Source organism: Parasteatoda tepidariorum, chromosome 9, assembly GCF_982258835.1.
Source record: "Parasteatoda tepidariorum strain Cologne lab strain chromosome 9, Ptep-v5.0, whole genome shotgun sequence".
Taxonomy (NCBI): Eukaryota; Metazoa; Arthropoda; class Arachnida; order Araneae; family Theridiidae; genus Parasteatoda; species Parasteatoda tepidariorum.
Window position 1 is genome coordinate 78,378,776 of NC_141763.1, and position 15,466 is coordinate 78,394,241.

Genomic DNA, 15,466 nt, shown 5'->3' on the forward strand with positions numbered 1-15,466 from the left:
ACTTCTCTTTGTCACAAAGTGCCACGTTTCCCCATGTCTCCATTGTGATATGCCACACTGTACATAAATAGTACTTGTAGTTAAGAAATTGCGCCCTGTATCATAAACCACATATCGAATTCAATTTTGCATTTACAACTGTACGTTTTAGTAACATTCGCGAGCATAATAATAATAATAATTGTATACCTTGTTGATGGAAATGATGAAAAAATATAAAAATAAAAAACGAAAATATTTAATACATCAATTTCAAAATGTGTGTTGTCACACTTCTAATTATCTCGCTCCACGACCTTGTCACAAATTACCATACCATGAACTCCTTCTTTCCCTTGCAAGCATGATATGATTTATGGATGGTCCCGTACGGCAAAACACGCACTGTTAGAATTTTCATTCTAAAATTACTGTAAAATAACTAGCAGCAGACTGCCCATTCAATTAACCATAAAGTTTACGGTTAAGAGCATTTTTTTTCTTAATGGTTTCGAAACCATTTACAATTAGCTAGGTTTCAAAACCTCAAAACAGAAATTTAACCGGGCAGAATAAGGTGATGGTTATTTTGAATTGTGTTTGAATAAATGAACCATGGAATGGGGATTAATTAGTTTATCTGGCTGTTTCACCTATCATAGAGATGAGAAATCCTAGATTTTTTTGTGCTTTATTGTGCTGCCTTCTAATGCATGAGTGAAAGTTTCGTATTATTTCGTAATAACCGGGCTTACAAATTGGAGAATGCGGAACACTGGTAGCTCTACATGTGTTGAAGGGAATGGAGAAAATATTGTGATGTCAACGCTGAGACTCGAACCCCAGTGCTGTCGGTCATGAGATTCGCAGATCAGCCCTCACAGCCATAATATGTACCCAGCTGCAAGGAACTAAGTGGTTTCATTAGGTGGATCTAGTTGATGCGGATAAAATTCTGGTTTTTTAACCGTATTATGTGATAACAGTTAATAAATAGTTTTTCTCACAGTTAACAGTTTCAATACCATCTTTTTAAGGTTATTTGACTGTTTTGTTTGAATATCATAAAATAACAATAAAATAAATTGTTATTTAACCATTTTTCAGAGGCATTTCTAAAATAGTACAGAAAGCTAATTTAAAATTAAGGTATACCAGAGCTGATTGTGCTCCGGAAAAAATCCGGATTTCCGGGTCTTTCTCTAACCGTTATCCGGAAGTTTCCGGATATCGAAGGTTCAGACGTTTCAAAAAATCATTGATCACAAAAGTTGCCGGAAATCAAATTTTCAAAGGTGGAACTTAAAAACACAGTTTATTTTATTTGTTTTTAAGGGAGAGGCAGATACTTTATTAGCTTATATTCAAAGTTAATATTCATTTTTTATCAGTAAATAGTTATAATCATAAACTCAAGAAAGAAAGACATATTTGTAAATTTTAATTACTTCTCCAGGTCATCATAGATTTGTGTAAAATTTGAATTATATTTTAAGTAAACTAAGAAATATTGAGAAAAAGGAAAAAAAAACTTGTTTGCATTTTCTTTTTCTTTTGAACTCAAGAAATTTTCCGGAATTTTTACTTGGGCTCACAATCACCCCTGCGGTGTACACACTTTCGCTTGCAATCCTGACTAAATTATTGGGACCACATATTTTTCAAGTTGCTGTTACTTCAAACATTTTGAGTTATTTGAATTCGAATTCATCGAAAATTAACTATGTTTTTTAAGAAAAAGAGCTCTTTTTGAGTCTGATTTTTAAATAATCATCCGGTGAAATAAATTAACATATTTAAGAGGCTTTCTCCCTCTCTCTCCTGGTTTTTAAGTAAAAATTTCGATTTGTATTTTGTTGTTCGTTTTTTTGTGCTTAATAAGCTTTTGACGATAGAATATCATTCGACAGAACTATGCGTTTCAGAAAAGATTGAAAATATAGTGGTCTTTTTATAAAATTGGAAGAAATAATGATTGATAATTTGCATATAACTTCTGCGGAATTTTTTTCATTAATTTGACGCAGTGAAACTATGTTATTTTTTGGTTTTGAGTATACAGTTTAAAACTACATCTTTGGCAGCTCTTAGATTTTTAAAATTTTCATTTATTGCAAATTAAACAATGTTGCTAAAAATTTTTAGCACAAATTTTACGAAAACAAAGATATTTATGTAAAATCTAAAAGTAGTCCTATGTATAATACTAAACTACATTTTGAAATTATGCTAATTGCAGAATTGTACTGATGTAATTTTTATGTAATCATAAAATAATGAATAAAGATTCTATAATACCACACGCCTAATATCTCAAATTGTGATTAGGTGCCAGTCTTGCATTTGGCATGTTTTCACATGACCTGCATATTTCATGTTTCGTACCATAGCCAATGGCCCATTGTGCAGCTATAGTGTGGCGTAAAAAACCACAGGTTTCGAAATGAGCCAAATGAAATCGAGAAATTGTTCACCATCTGTTTGTTTGTGAAAATTAAATAGGTGGATTAACACACAAAATTGATCACTCATAATCATAGTATATTCCGTCTATTTCTACGATTATGAGAGAAATGGATAAAAAGTAATAAAATTCTCAAATTGCTGGCTCAATAGTCTCTAAATAAAATAAATATTTCAATACTAACGCACTATTCCTCCATGCAAACACATCAACTAATCTTAACCCTTTTCCTGCGGCGCTTTGTATGATGAAGCCCACCATTCTGGTCCACCTTCTTATACCTGCCGTAATCTTACATTACAACCAACAGCCCAAACTTTTTCTTTTTTTACAGAATAGCACTCTATTGAAACATTAAAGCACTCTTTTTACGGAAAGAGCACTGTAACTGTCTTTGTGTCTCAAACTTTTCTTTTTTTCTTTCGAGAATGAATAGATGACGGTATTAATTTTCATGGATCTCGCAATAATATTTCTTCAATCTATTGAAGGTGCCTGATAGATAATTTTTTTTAAAATTGCAGACACCGAACTTTCTCGCCATGGAAGATGCCGGAAGTGTTGCTCATTTTGCGTTGCCTGTTGAGCACCTTATGACCAAAGGCACGGAAGCGAGCAACATTATCCATGCCACAGATACTCGTTAGGATGGGCCATAATCACACATCCTACTCAACAGAAGGCAACACATCCATGCTCTGAGCGGGATTCGAACCCGCAGCTATTGGTTTCACAGTCAGGCACGCTAACCGCTAGGCAACTTGGCCGGCAAATGGATAGTGTGATGCTTAAAAGGTAAAGATCAGTTCGAGGGAGAGAAAAAAATTAAACACAAAGATTTTTTCTCGTACTACAAGCTAACTTGGGTTTACAATTTTAAAAAAAAAAAAAAAAGTTACTGAAAACCACTGAAACAAGCTGCTCTGCAGCAAATGAAACATTAAGACATTAAAATATTCCATTTACTTTATAAATTTAGAACGTTATTCTCTTTCCGCATCAAAATACTGTTTTCTCGGTTTAACAAGCATAATATTCCTTGAAATCATTACCCAGAATTAACAGTTTACTTTGAAAAATTAATATACAGGGTGTTTAGAATTTAATGCGCTAAATACATACGTATTTTCTTTAAAATAAGTATCTTAAGTTAAATAAGTTAAAGTTGAGATAAGTTTTCTTTAAAATAAGTAAATGAAGTAGAAGAAAAGTGTGTAGATTACTTTTTTACTACATTTTTGATGAGGACTATAGACATCAAGAGTTGTTATCAGTAAACAATTTTTATATAACAGCTCAGAAGAAAAATAGTGCTGTTTCAGTGTAAAAGTTTTAATTAATTACATTCTTTTAATTTTACATTAATTGTTTGCTAATTTAGACCCTTTACCTTCTCGTATAAAGTGAATCTCGTTATAAAATGCCATGACGTAATCACTTATTTTACGCGTACAGTATGCACTAATGGAATATGCGCAACGTTTAAATGCCACACAACATAATAAGCGTTAAACAAGCGTTTTCTGAGGAAAAAAAATAGTGTTCATAGTCTTTCAATTAATATTAAATTGAACTGAAAACCTTTCGACACATATTTAAATAATTTCTTTTGCTCTTTATTAAAAACACTTTTAATATGCCACCATTTTAATAAATTTATTCAAAAAAGAAAGAAAAAATACTCAAGCACATTGAAAGCTACATTAAGTTGGACATTAAACAGGAAAAAAAAATCTATGTGAATCCATCCTAAGACTTCTAAAGAGAAGTCTTAATTCGCTATGTCTTAAAGTTCAGCGTTTTCTGCGCTAGCGCAGAATGGAGATTTTAAAAAGTCTAGTAAAAGCGCTTGCGCAGATGACGGAATGCGGTGAGACTTTGACTCTCATTGTTAAATCCTTGGTTTAACGGTTATAACAAGCTGGTTAGATTCGAAACTTTATTCTATTAAATCACAATTTTGAATTCCTGCAAAATAAGTTAGCTGTTGACTAATGTTAATCTAAACATAAAGATATTATGATTCTTAGAATTTAGAAAAACAAACCACTAGAAACAATATCGCAATTTTTTTTTTTACCCTTGATTCTGATTTTTTTGATCATACTAAAAAGTTTAAAAAGTTTAATTCTCATAAATTTATGATTTACTGAGCTTCATTTCATGGTATTAAAATTTTAACAGAATATCTATTAAATCCTCTCTAGTATTTTTAATCAAATATACAAATACATTCTCTCACTCATAAAATACCTTTTATTCACACAGAAGGGGAAATATATTCTAAGATAACTTTCAAAAAGAATTGTGAAATAAAAAAAAACACACACACACAATCAAACAACATTTTAATATTGATAACTTTTTATCAATCCTACCCAGCTGCTGAAATTCAGAACAAAAAGGATAAAAGATTTTGCAAAAAATATGTTACCATTCACAGACAATTCGTGATTTATACTTTATTAAAAAGGAACTTCAAGAGAGACAACATGAGAATTTACATAGTTCTAGCATTTTTTTGCTATTTAGCATTGGTAAGTACATTATTTATTTATGAGTGTACTTAATAGTATTTAAATTTTTTTAGACGTTCCTAATATTTTTTTTTCACTGAATGATCACTCTTTATTTCCAGGAAAGTTAACTACATAAAGTAACTGTCGAGAGTTATATTAAAATAGGCCAAAAAATGCTGTTTTATCGAAATTTAATGATTATGAGAGCTTGTCCAGTTGGTCCCCAAATCATTAAATTACGATAAGACAGCTTATACCGTACTTATTTTGAAAGCAATTCTTGACGTTAATCACTACCGTCTTTACGCATGGGGCACACCTGGGCAGTGACCGGAGGCAAATAGGCACTCAAAGGGCCCTTGAGAACCTTAATTTTTATAAATTGCGTTTAAAAAGCTAAGAGTAAACAACATTGCCTTGTATATTTTTTAAAATAAATATATCCTGTTATATGAAGTGGGAATTTTTTTCTACCAATAGTGATTGATTATCATACAAACACTAATAATTTGAATAGTTTGTCAACAAGAAAGCTTAAAAAATTCTACCGAAATCTATTTTTTTAAATTCAAATAAAAATTTTAGGTACTTGGGCATTGAAAGATGCTTTAATAACTGTTTAGTTTGGCAAAATATACCTTTTTTTTAACCTTTAATACCTTTTTTTAACCATATTCATACTTTTTTTTACCTTTGAATTTATTTTAATTTGTTATACCCTTTTGTTTATTTAATTTAATTATTTTAATTAACTTTCATAATTTTGAAAATTATTTTATTACTTGAGGATTACAATTGATCAATGTTTTTTTCAAATTACACATAGTTTAAAAATGCTTTTTTTTGTTTAGCTTCTGGGGTAATACAAATTTGCTTAAATTTTTTAAAATTATTGCATCATATCTTAAAAACGATTTATTTTATGTATGTAAAGTTTTTTAGTTCGTTTTTAAACATTATGATAGGTTATAGGGGTCTAAAATATTTATCTGCCCGGGAGCCCTGCATGCTATTAGGACTGCCCAGACGTTAATTAATAGAAAGCAAAAAAAATTAAGATAATTTAGCTAAATAAAAGTACCTAATGTTCAAAGGCATGTTACGTAACATTTCATAATAGGAATGCTCCCTTAGAGGTACGCGATAACATTTCCGGTTGTGATTTCATAGGTAATTCTTAATTTTTATAGTGGGTCCAACTTCCCCAAAAAAATTTGTTGCAGCATTTACGGGACACTCTGCAGATGGAGAATTATTTCGCGAAAACAAAGACTAGAGGAAGAAAAACGAAGAAAACTAGTTTATTCTGCAGCTTACTCTGTTACCTGGTTCTTTAATTTAATTCATTTGGTTGCTAATATACACTCTATAACAAAAAAATCGACGCACCAAGAAGCAATCATCCGATTTACTTCTTGGTGCCAGATTACAGTGGTGCATGGCTTGATCAGGCTGGAATGATGCCGACTTGGGACATATAGTCTTTACCGACGAATCCCGCTTCCAACTGTGTCCTGACGATCATCAAAGACGTGTATGGGGACGCACAGGTCAGAGGGGGGATCCTGCCCTCCCTATTGTACGCCACACCGGCCCTCAACAAGGCATTATGGTCTGGGGTGCCATTTCCTTTGACAGCCGAACCCCTTTGGTCGTCATTAGAGGTACACTTACTGTACAGCGGTACGTCGACGACATCCTAAGACCTGTTTTGCTACCGTTCCTTTTGCAGCGCCCTGGGCTGGTTTTTCAGCAGGACAATGCCAGACCACACATGGCACGTGTTGCTATGAGCTGTCTGAAAGCTTGCCTAACTCTTCCTTGGCCTGCCAGATCACCAGATCTCTCTCCCATCGAGCATGTCTGGGATATGATGAGAAGGCGAATGCATCTGGCACGGAATGTTGATGACCTCGTTCGACAATTGGATTGAATTTGGCAGGAAATTCCGCAAGAGATCATCCGGGAATTATAATCATTTACTATTCTGTACATTGTCTTCCTATCCACCAATTTTCGTTTCAATCGGACAACTCCTTCTTGGTGCGTCGATTTTTAGAGTGTACTTCTGATGGCTAAAGGGCTGAGGAAAATGTTAATTACATGCATTATAAAATTTCGTTTTTTGGTGCATTGAGGTTGTTTCCAAGTGAAAGGGGAAAAAATCATTTTTTCAGGAATGCCGTTACACAAAAATGTATGTTTCGTAGGCTAATTGGAATATCAGGCTCTCTTAAGAATATCGGGCCCTTTTTTTCAGGCTCTTCGTCAACTAATGTTAATCCTAAATGCTTCGACAATCTGGCTCAGTGGTTAAGGCTGATGAAATTACTGACCTTTTTTGCGAATAATTGCTATTTTTATAACTGCTGTGAGTTGGAGACACTTACTCATGACAGTTAGGCCAAGTTTAGCCTATCCAGCGTTGTTTTCGCACAGTTTGAAAATGGTTCAAAATATGGAGAAAAGTCGGAGTTTTGAGAAAATAAAAAGCATTTGTGGTCTAAATTTTAAATATTTAAAAACTTATTCCAATGCTGCATTATCTGGGCTCATAAAAATTAGCAAAAATTGAGAAGAAGGCAGAGATTTTGATAATTTTCCTCTAGGTGAAAAAATGTCTGAAAATGGCAATTTTTAAAAAATTGAAATAACCCTTAAAATATTTAAGTTATTTGTCTGTTCTAAAACCCAGATAATTCTTCACGGCTAGACTATATAGTTTAAAATCTTCGCCTAGATTCAAGTGTAAGGCACTTAAACTATGTTTTTTTTTAATTTTCTTTAGCGATAAAGCTTCCAAAAGCAGCGGTAAGGACTGAATTGTCGTTGTGATGGATTAGAGTTAGATTCTCAGTGGTGATTTTTTAGCCCCCCTTCCAAAATTTTGATTGTCGGCTATCTTTTGTCGTTTAGCCATTGTCAGGGAAGTAATCTGAAAAACTGCATAAAATCTTTTTATGTAATCTGAAACTATTTTCACTTTCAAAACTACAGATGTTTTTTTTTCTTTCAATGATATTTTCACTCTTTATCATTATCTTTCCAAGGTTTTGATTGTCGGCTATCTTTTGTCGTTTTGTCATTGTCTGGGAAGTAATCTGAAAAGTTGCATAAAACCTTTTTAAGTAATCTGAAACTAGTTTCACTTTCAAAACTACAGATGTTTTTTTCCTTTCAATGATATTTTCACTCTTTTTTTTTTGTCAAAATGTGCAAGTTTAAAAGTGTTATAAATGAAAGAAGGTCGCGTAAATGTTGCAGGAAGTTTCTAGGGGAGTTAGGACCCATCATCAGGAAAATTGCATGGTAATGCGTGAAAGTTCAGTCGTAGTGCCCTTAGTTTGGGCTGCTCAGAGAAACTCGTAACAACAGTTAACAATAGGGAAGCGCATTTAATGGCCTACTATGACATTTTTGGGTATAAGCTCTTATGAAAGTTTAATCCTGATAACAAGCCTTAACTCCCATAGAAGTTTGTCGCAACCCCTGTTTTAGATAACCTTTTTAAATTTGTACATTTTGACAAAAGACAGACAAAAAATGTCTTTAAGAAAACTGTAGCTTGGAGAAAGAAACCTATTGCTGATTTGAAATAAGTTATCTGAAAGTACCTGAGATTTTTTCCAAAAATCTCATATCATAAAAATCAAAAATATTGCTTCCCAGTATAATTCATAAAAAAGTAATATTTCATAATTCATAATAATGAAAACAGATGTTAAGCATTATAAACTATTAAGTAATGTTAATTAAAAGAAATTCCCACGTTTGAGAGAAAAAGAATTTAAAATAATTTTTAGTAAAAAAAAAAGAGTCAAAACTCCCTCGCATCCCAATAATTGATAAATATTAAGTGAAAATATGAAAAATAAGAGGGATTTTCAAATGATGATCAGAAAGAAACGATTAGAATAAATATTACATCTATATCGACTTGTAACTACAATGGAAAAGAAAGATGACGTAACCGACAGTTCAATACAAGTTTTCTATTTAAATTGTAAAAGCAATATTATCACACTATCAATAGGGAATTAAATTATTAGAATAAAACTATATCATAATCCATGGAGATTGTTAAAACAATGACAATAATGAAGTTACGAATTGATTATTAAAGATTTCTAATTAGAATTTTTTAAAACAATGTGATCATGCTATCAGCAAAGAATTACTATTGCAATATTGGAATGCAAGTTAGGGTCTTTTCTTAATCAATAGAAATCTTTAACAATATTAGCAAAAATGATGTAAGCAAGAGGCACAAAAAGATTTTTGGTTAAAAATCTTGAATGAATGTGATTATTCTATCTGCAAGAAATTAGAAATGCAATGTTTAAGTTAACACTTGGTCAATTGAAAACAACAATTAGAAGTTACTATCTGATCTCTATAGATTTTTCATTAAAACTTTTAAAGTAAAGTGATCACGCTTTATCATCATGGAATAATAGTGTTAATATTAAAATGAAATTACCCCTCAATTAAGAGAGAGTCCATATTATAATTAAAAAATTAAGTTGCCAATTAATTAATGAAGAATTTCAATTAGTTTTAAAAACAATGCAATCATTCAGTGAATAACAATTAAAATTCTTGAATAACAACTTGATCAATAAAACCTTTAAGTGACAATGGCAAGAGCTGAAGTTATCAATTACCCAATAATGATTTTTAACTAAATGCTTTGACACAATATGACAATGAATGTTTAAAACAATGTGATCACTCTATCAGTAAGGATTAACTACTATGAACAATGTACAAATTAAATTACTGCTTAATCAAATATGATATTACTAATTGGTAAAAAATGAATCTTGAATGGAATTTTTTTTAAAAGTTATTAAATGGAAAATTTAAATTAAAAATTGTTACGGGCTTTTGTCATGAAAACAATTATTTGAAACTAACTATAATTAGTTAATAATTATGTTAGTTAACTAATTTTAAAGGTAATTAGAGTATGGGTTTTGGTGATTCTGTATTTTTTATTAAGCATTTATGAAATATTTTGCTCATATCAACTTATTTTTTAGATATTTTTGCTGGAGATTTATGATATCTAAGTATTTAAAAATTAGATATTTATTTTTTTAAAGAAGTACTCCATTAGTATTTAAACTTAAAAGTGGAAAATATTTAAGAGAAAATAAAATATTCTTTTATTTGGTTCTATTTAAACTAAAACTATTTACATAAATGGCCATGTAAAACTATTTGCGTCAAAAAAATTAAAGAAGACTATTTATAAAAACAGCGACTAAAATAGGAAATTTTAATTTGGCTTCTTTTAAATGAAAAATCATTTAGGAAAAAGTCATTTGAAAACCATTTTGAAACCCTGATTCATACAGCAAAACTTCTTAAAATGCTTAACTTCTTAGATTTTATTTAATTTTATTTTATTTTAGAAATGAGGGAATGGTAAATGTGAACCATTTAACCTGATTTGATATATTCTAATGGATTCTGCAAGCTTAATTTCAGCAAATTAAGATTATAACGGACTGCAATTATTCTGCATTTTTAGTTGTAAATCACTGACATTGTAATTGAAACATTTTATTCTGTTTTCATTTAGGAATGATAATATGTTGTTAGAAAAAATGATACAATACGCTACAAAGTTTTAAAAAAAATCTTTATAACTATATTTATATATTTTTATAAACAAGAAGGTGAATATAAATTGGTTTTCTGAATTATATATTTCAATATTCTGCAATAACAAATACAAAATTTATAAACGTATTGTTTACTTTAAGAGAATATTGTTTTTCATATTTTAATTGAACTATTATGCTAAAATATGAGATTTTATTACATAAAAAGAACAAAAACTGAAAAACAATAGAACAATTTTATAACATATAAACAATTTTGTAAATTTTTTACATTTTAAAAAACATTTTCAAGTCAGAACATATGTATAAGTCATAAGACAAGCAGAAAGTTCACTGCTTGCATTTAAATAACTTTTTTTATGGGTATGATCTTATCTGAAGTTATAATCAAATTTATCTACCAATCAAATTTATTATTATTATTTAACCATAATTGATTTATATCGCTACAGTCTTAATAAAAAATTTAAATTTGACTTACATTCTTATCCAACGTGAAAATAAGTACTGAATATAATTTGAATATTGAAGATATCGAATATATAATCCCTAATTTCTACCTCCCTTTATTCTGATAAACATAGTTTTTGATAAGAGAAATATCAGCTTTCGATTGTGTCTGCGTGTAGAGATAATTCCACCTTATTAATACTTGTAAAAACTTATTTTTAAACATTCAGTATATATCTAGCACTTTTCCTAAAATTGTTTTACACTTTCCCAACATTCCATAGAAAAAAATTTATTTTTAGAATTATATTGTTTAAATTCAGTGTTTCCAATTAAATATATTAAATTATACGAAATGATTGAAATAAAATGATCTAAGTCGCAAATTTAATTAAAAATTCATTTAATTCTAACTATTCAAATTATAAATTAGTATTTGATTCGTAACGATGTTAATACTAGAATTCGATAACTTTATTAGAATACAAGTCGAAGTCGGCATAAAACATTGAAATTCCGACTCTTTATACTCGTAAAAACTTATTTTTAAGCATTCAGAAACATTAAAAAAATCTCCGAAAAAAACTGAGAACTTTTTTACAACGCAACTCTAAAAGTTCATATTCAAAATTTGTTTTGAAGGATCTTTTTGAAAGATAATTTTCTTTTAACAGGAAGTATTGCGTGTGTTTTCGATTTGATTACACGTGACTCAACTTTCTAGTAACAGAGTAAGAAATGACAGTTTGTTCTTAAAGTTTCAGTTCAGCTTATACTCTAAGTTTTTAAACTTAACATGTATTAATCACTTAGGTAAAGAATTTTAAGGTGAAATTTAAATTTTGAAAAATATGTTCTCATTTCCATAGATAAAACTTTGCTGTGAATTGACATTAAGGTTTTAAGCGGTTCTTCACAGACGTCCTTTATGACAAATTAAATAAAATGAAGATATAACCATTTAAAACACTTCGCACTCACACATCTATACACACAGATGCATTTAAAAATGTTAAATGCATGCAAACATAATATCTTCTTCTTTTTCAGCACGACAGCCCCTTACAGGCTTTGGCTGCCTCAACCACGCGTAGCCTCCAACGCCCCCTATCCCAGGCGACTTTTTTCCAGTTGTTAATCTTTAAAACTTTGAGATCTTTATCAGTGTCATCCAGCCATCTTGTTCGAGGTCTTTCTCCGGCCCGAGATCCAGAAGAATTTTTAAAGGTGGCGAATCGTACTGAAACTCTATGACTTTTTGGTCCATATGGGGCTTTGCGGGAATACTTTACTTTTTTTATACGTACAGAAAACATCATTTCTCACTCTTAGGTTAAAACTAATTACAAATTAATGAGATTTCTTCATTCCAAATGAATGAAAAATTATTTTAAACTTTCAAAACAATTTTTGTTTGTTTTAGGCATTGGCTGAACACAAAGACTGTAAGACGCAATCTGACTGTGGAGAAGATGAATGTTGTCTTAATAATTTGTTTTTTAAGCGTCCACACTGCTACCCAAGATACGGCGCAGGTATCTGACATACTCTTTTTTCTAAATAATTCTTCAGTAAACCATTGTTTTAATTTCTCATTTTTATTCTTTGCAATTTAAAACTTTAATACCATAACCTACAAAATAAATAATAAAGGGAGTCTTAATAATTTGGTAATAAATAAAAAAGGTAAACAAAACGGCAAATGACGGGCAGTGAGCAAAATAAAAAAAATGGACCACCCAGAATAAATTTGATCTAATGGTCGGATCTTCACTTTATAGGACTCAATCTTAATGGTTCGAGGGGGTGATATCAAACACACTAATTAATTAGTGCAGATGATATTTTAAGTTAAGATATCAGACACAAAAACGTCTCTGAATAAACATATTTTTTTAACTTATTTGGATTTTTGATCCCCAAAAATATGGTGTTGCCCCAATCTGGGAAATATGGTCCCAATAGTTAGTTTAGGAGATACTTTCTCTGAATAAACATAACTTTTTCTCGACGGATTCGGATTTCTAACACCCAAAATATGGGGAGAGTAGCCAGGAAATATGGTCAATCTGAGAAATATGGTCAGACTAGTTAGGTCCAGAAAGCAGTTCATATTTCACCATATCTCGATAATTTTTAAACGAATTGAAGTAAAGTTTTCGCACACAAATATAAAATTCATTTAGCTAGAGATAATTCTATGCAAATAAATAATAATGATAATAATAATAATAATAATAATAATAATAATAATAATAATAATAATAATAATAATAATAATAATAATAATAATAATAATAATAATAATAATAATAATAATAATAATAATGATAATAATAATAATAATGATAATAATAATAACAATAACTTTTTATAAAAATTTATCATTTTTGATTATTTTATTTAATATTACTCAAAAACAGTTTGAATTGTAAGGTATACAATTTTTTACATTATTTTAAAGAATATAATTTTACATCACAAAATTCGATCAAATTAAATAAAATCAAGAATCTAATCAGGGGTTCTAACCACGAACACCAGAATTTGAATAATGGGCTGCATCAAATGAATCATAATTCATACATTGGAATCTACAGATTTTATGCAAATCAGTTCTTAGAATCCAATCCCCAAATTGAATTTAAGAGCTTGAAATTTAAATTTATTCAACGTATTAAACTATATCCTATCTTCATTCGGATTCAGTAAAACTTCTGGGAATTCTATACTCTGCGGAATTTTAAGCTCATGAAAATTACGGATGTTTTTTAGCATGTTCTCATGTTCAAACATGAATTCTTTTTTGCAGGTAAGCGTTGTATAACTTTATCAAGGTATGACGAAGACAAGGATCAATTTTTAGTATCATGTCCTTGTGTTAAAGGTCACGAATGTAAAGGTGAAGAAGTAGAAGAAGATGGAGTAAGTATAGAACTATCTTAATCTAGATTCAACTATTAGATCCAACGATTAGATCTAGACCAAGCTAAATCACTGGCTTAAGATTTGACTTACCTGGTTTTGACTGGCTTGAGAGCAGACTTGGGAGTTCATACAAATTCAATAATGATGATCCAAAGCATTTTATTTTAGTGCTTTTTTAACTGTTCAATATTTCTCTCATAAGGTGAAATCTTCTCAATAAGATGCTAAAAAAACTTAGTATTTTTCTGTAACTAGACATGCAAAGTATCATAACTAAGTCTCAAACAACATCAACATTACGGGTAATCAAATTCTTTTATAACCCGCTAAATTTGATCTGAAGAACACCGATAAATTGGTATTTTTCAGTATTGGTATTTAGTAAACAAGATTCATTGGTATTTCTTAAATTTTCAGAAATATCATTGAAGGACTAACTACTATCCGGCTATCCCGAGAACTACTCGAGGCACCGGACTTGCGTGCTGGTGGTTTCCGCGGTTACGATCATAAGTCTTTGAAAATAGGAATGTGGGGTTAACCATTTTGCGCTGGGATAACAACATAATCTCCCATTGATTACTCTTGTTTTGAGAGTAACATACAATCTCAGACTTTTCTTCGGGATGTGTTCTCGTTACAGCTGGACAATAGAAATACTTATTTTGAATTATTTTTTAAAACTCGACAATACGTTGAAAGAAAGTAAAGAAAACTATACCAGAGCAATAACTAGAACTATATGTTTAGCTTTATGATCACGTTATAATGATTGGATTCTTGCGAGCAACGTCACGTGTGGGTCAGACAATCAGGCTCGTCGCTTGCGGGTATCCAACTAAGCCTGGTCCGAGAATTTTTTCGTCTTGATATTTAACCAGAGTCTTAAGGCTGTAATGTTAACACGACACGCACAACCACATTATTAGATACAACAATGTGATTAGTTGCAAGTGCCTTAACTGTGTGTGTTGAAAACTCTAAGTGATGTATGTTAAATAACTAAACATGGTATTAAATTACTACATTTGTCTAAAAACTTGTATTAAAATACTTTGTAATTTATATAGTATTTAATGTATTGAGAAAAGTAAATAATTGTATTTTTAGTTTGTTTTTATGAATAAAGCTTTTATTTTATTTTTTAGTATACCATTGTGAAGAATCCAAAATGCGTCTAAAAAGCAATTTAAGAACCAGGAAGAAATAGAAGATTTTTTCCAAATCATTCTGCAAAATTTTAGCTCTTATAGAGATTATTTTACATGGAACCATCTATATTCTCAAATGGAATGTAAAATTTTATGAAATACAATTTTTTTTTTGAAAAAAATCTGTATTTATTTTCTGCAATTTTTTATACATTTGTTAACTGCATACACTGATGATATCATATTTTAATAAAATTTTATGATCATGTGATAAATTCCACCTGACCGTTTCAAAAAAGAGGTGACACCAATTTCGCATTTTTATTACTTTGTGTGCATGTTGAA

At 30.2% G+C, this 15,466-nt stretch overlaps 2 protein-coding genes across 2 annotated transcripts in view; one reads left to right on the forward strand and one right to left on the reverse strand.

Moving 5' to 3' along the window:
* LOC139424812 (calcium homeostasis modulator protein 6) overlaps positions 1 to 11,212 on the reverse strand; it is a 24,652-nt gene extending 13,440 nt beyond the window's left edge. The window contains exon 1 of the mRNA XM_071187088.2: positions 11,074 to 11,212. The gene's annotated coding sequence lies outside the window, so the exon portion shown is untranslated. The remainder of the gene's footprint in view (positions 1 to 11,073) is intronic.
* On the forward strand, positions 4,824 to 15,419 carry LOC107445335 (toxin CSTX-20). The gene is made up of 4 exons (XM_016059706.4): positions 4,824 to 4,980; positions 12,466 to 12,577; positions 13,855 to 13,967; positions 15,119 to 15,419. The coding sequence occupies exons 1-4, from the start codon at positions 4,936 to 4,938 to the stop codon at positions 15,149 to 15,151; spliced, it is 303 nt and encodes a 100-aa protein (XP_015915192.2). The 5' UTR covers positions 4,824 to 4,935; the 3' UTR covers positions 15,152 to 15,419.
* The last annotated feature ends 47 nt before the right edge of the window (positions 15,420 to 15,466 follow it).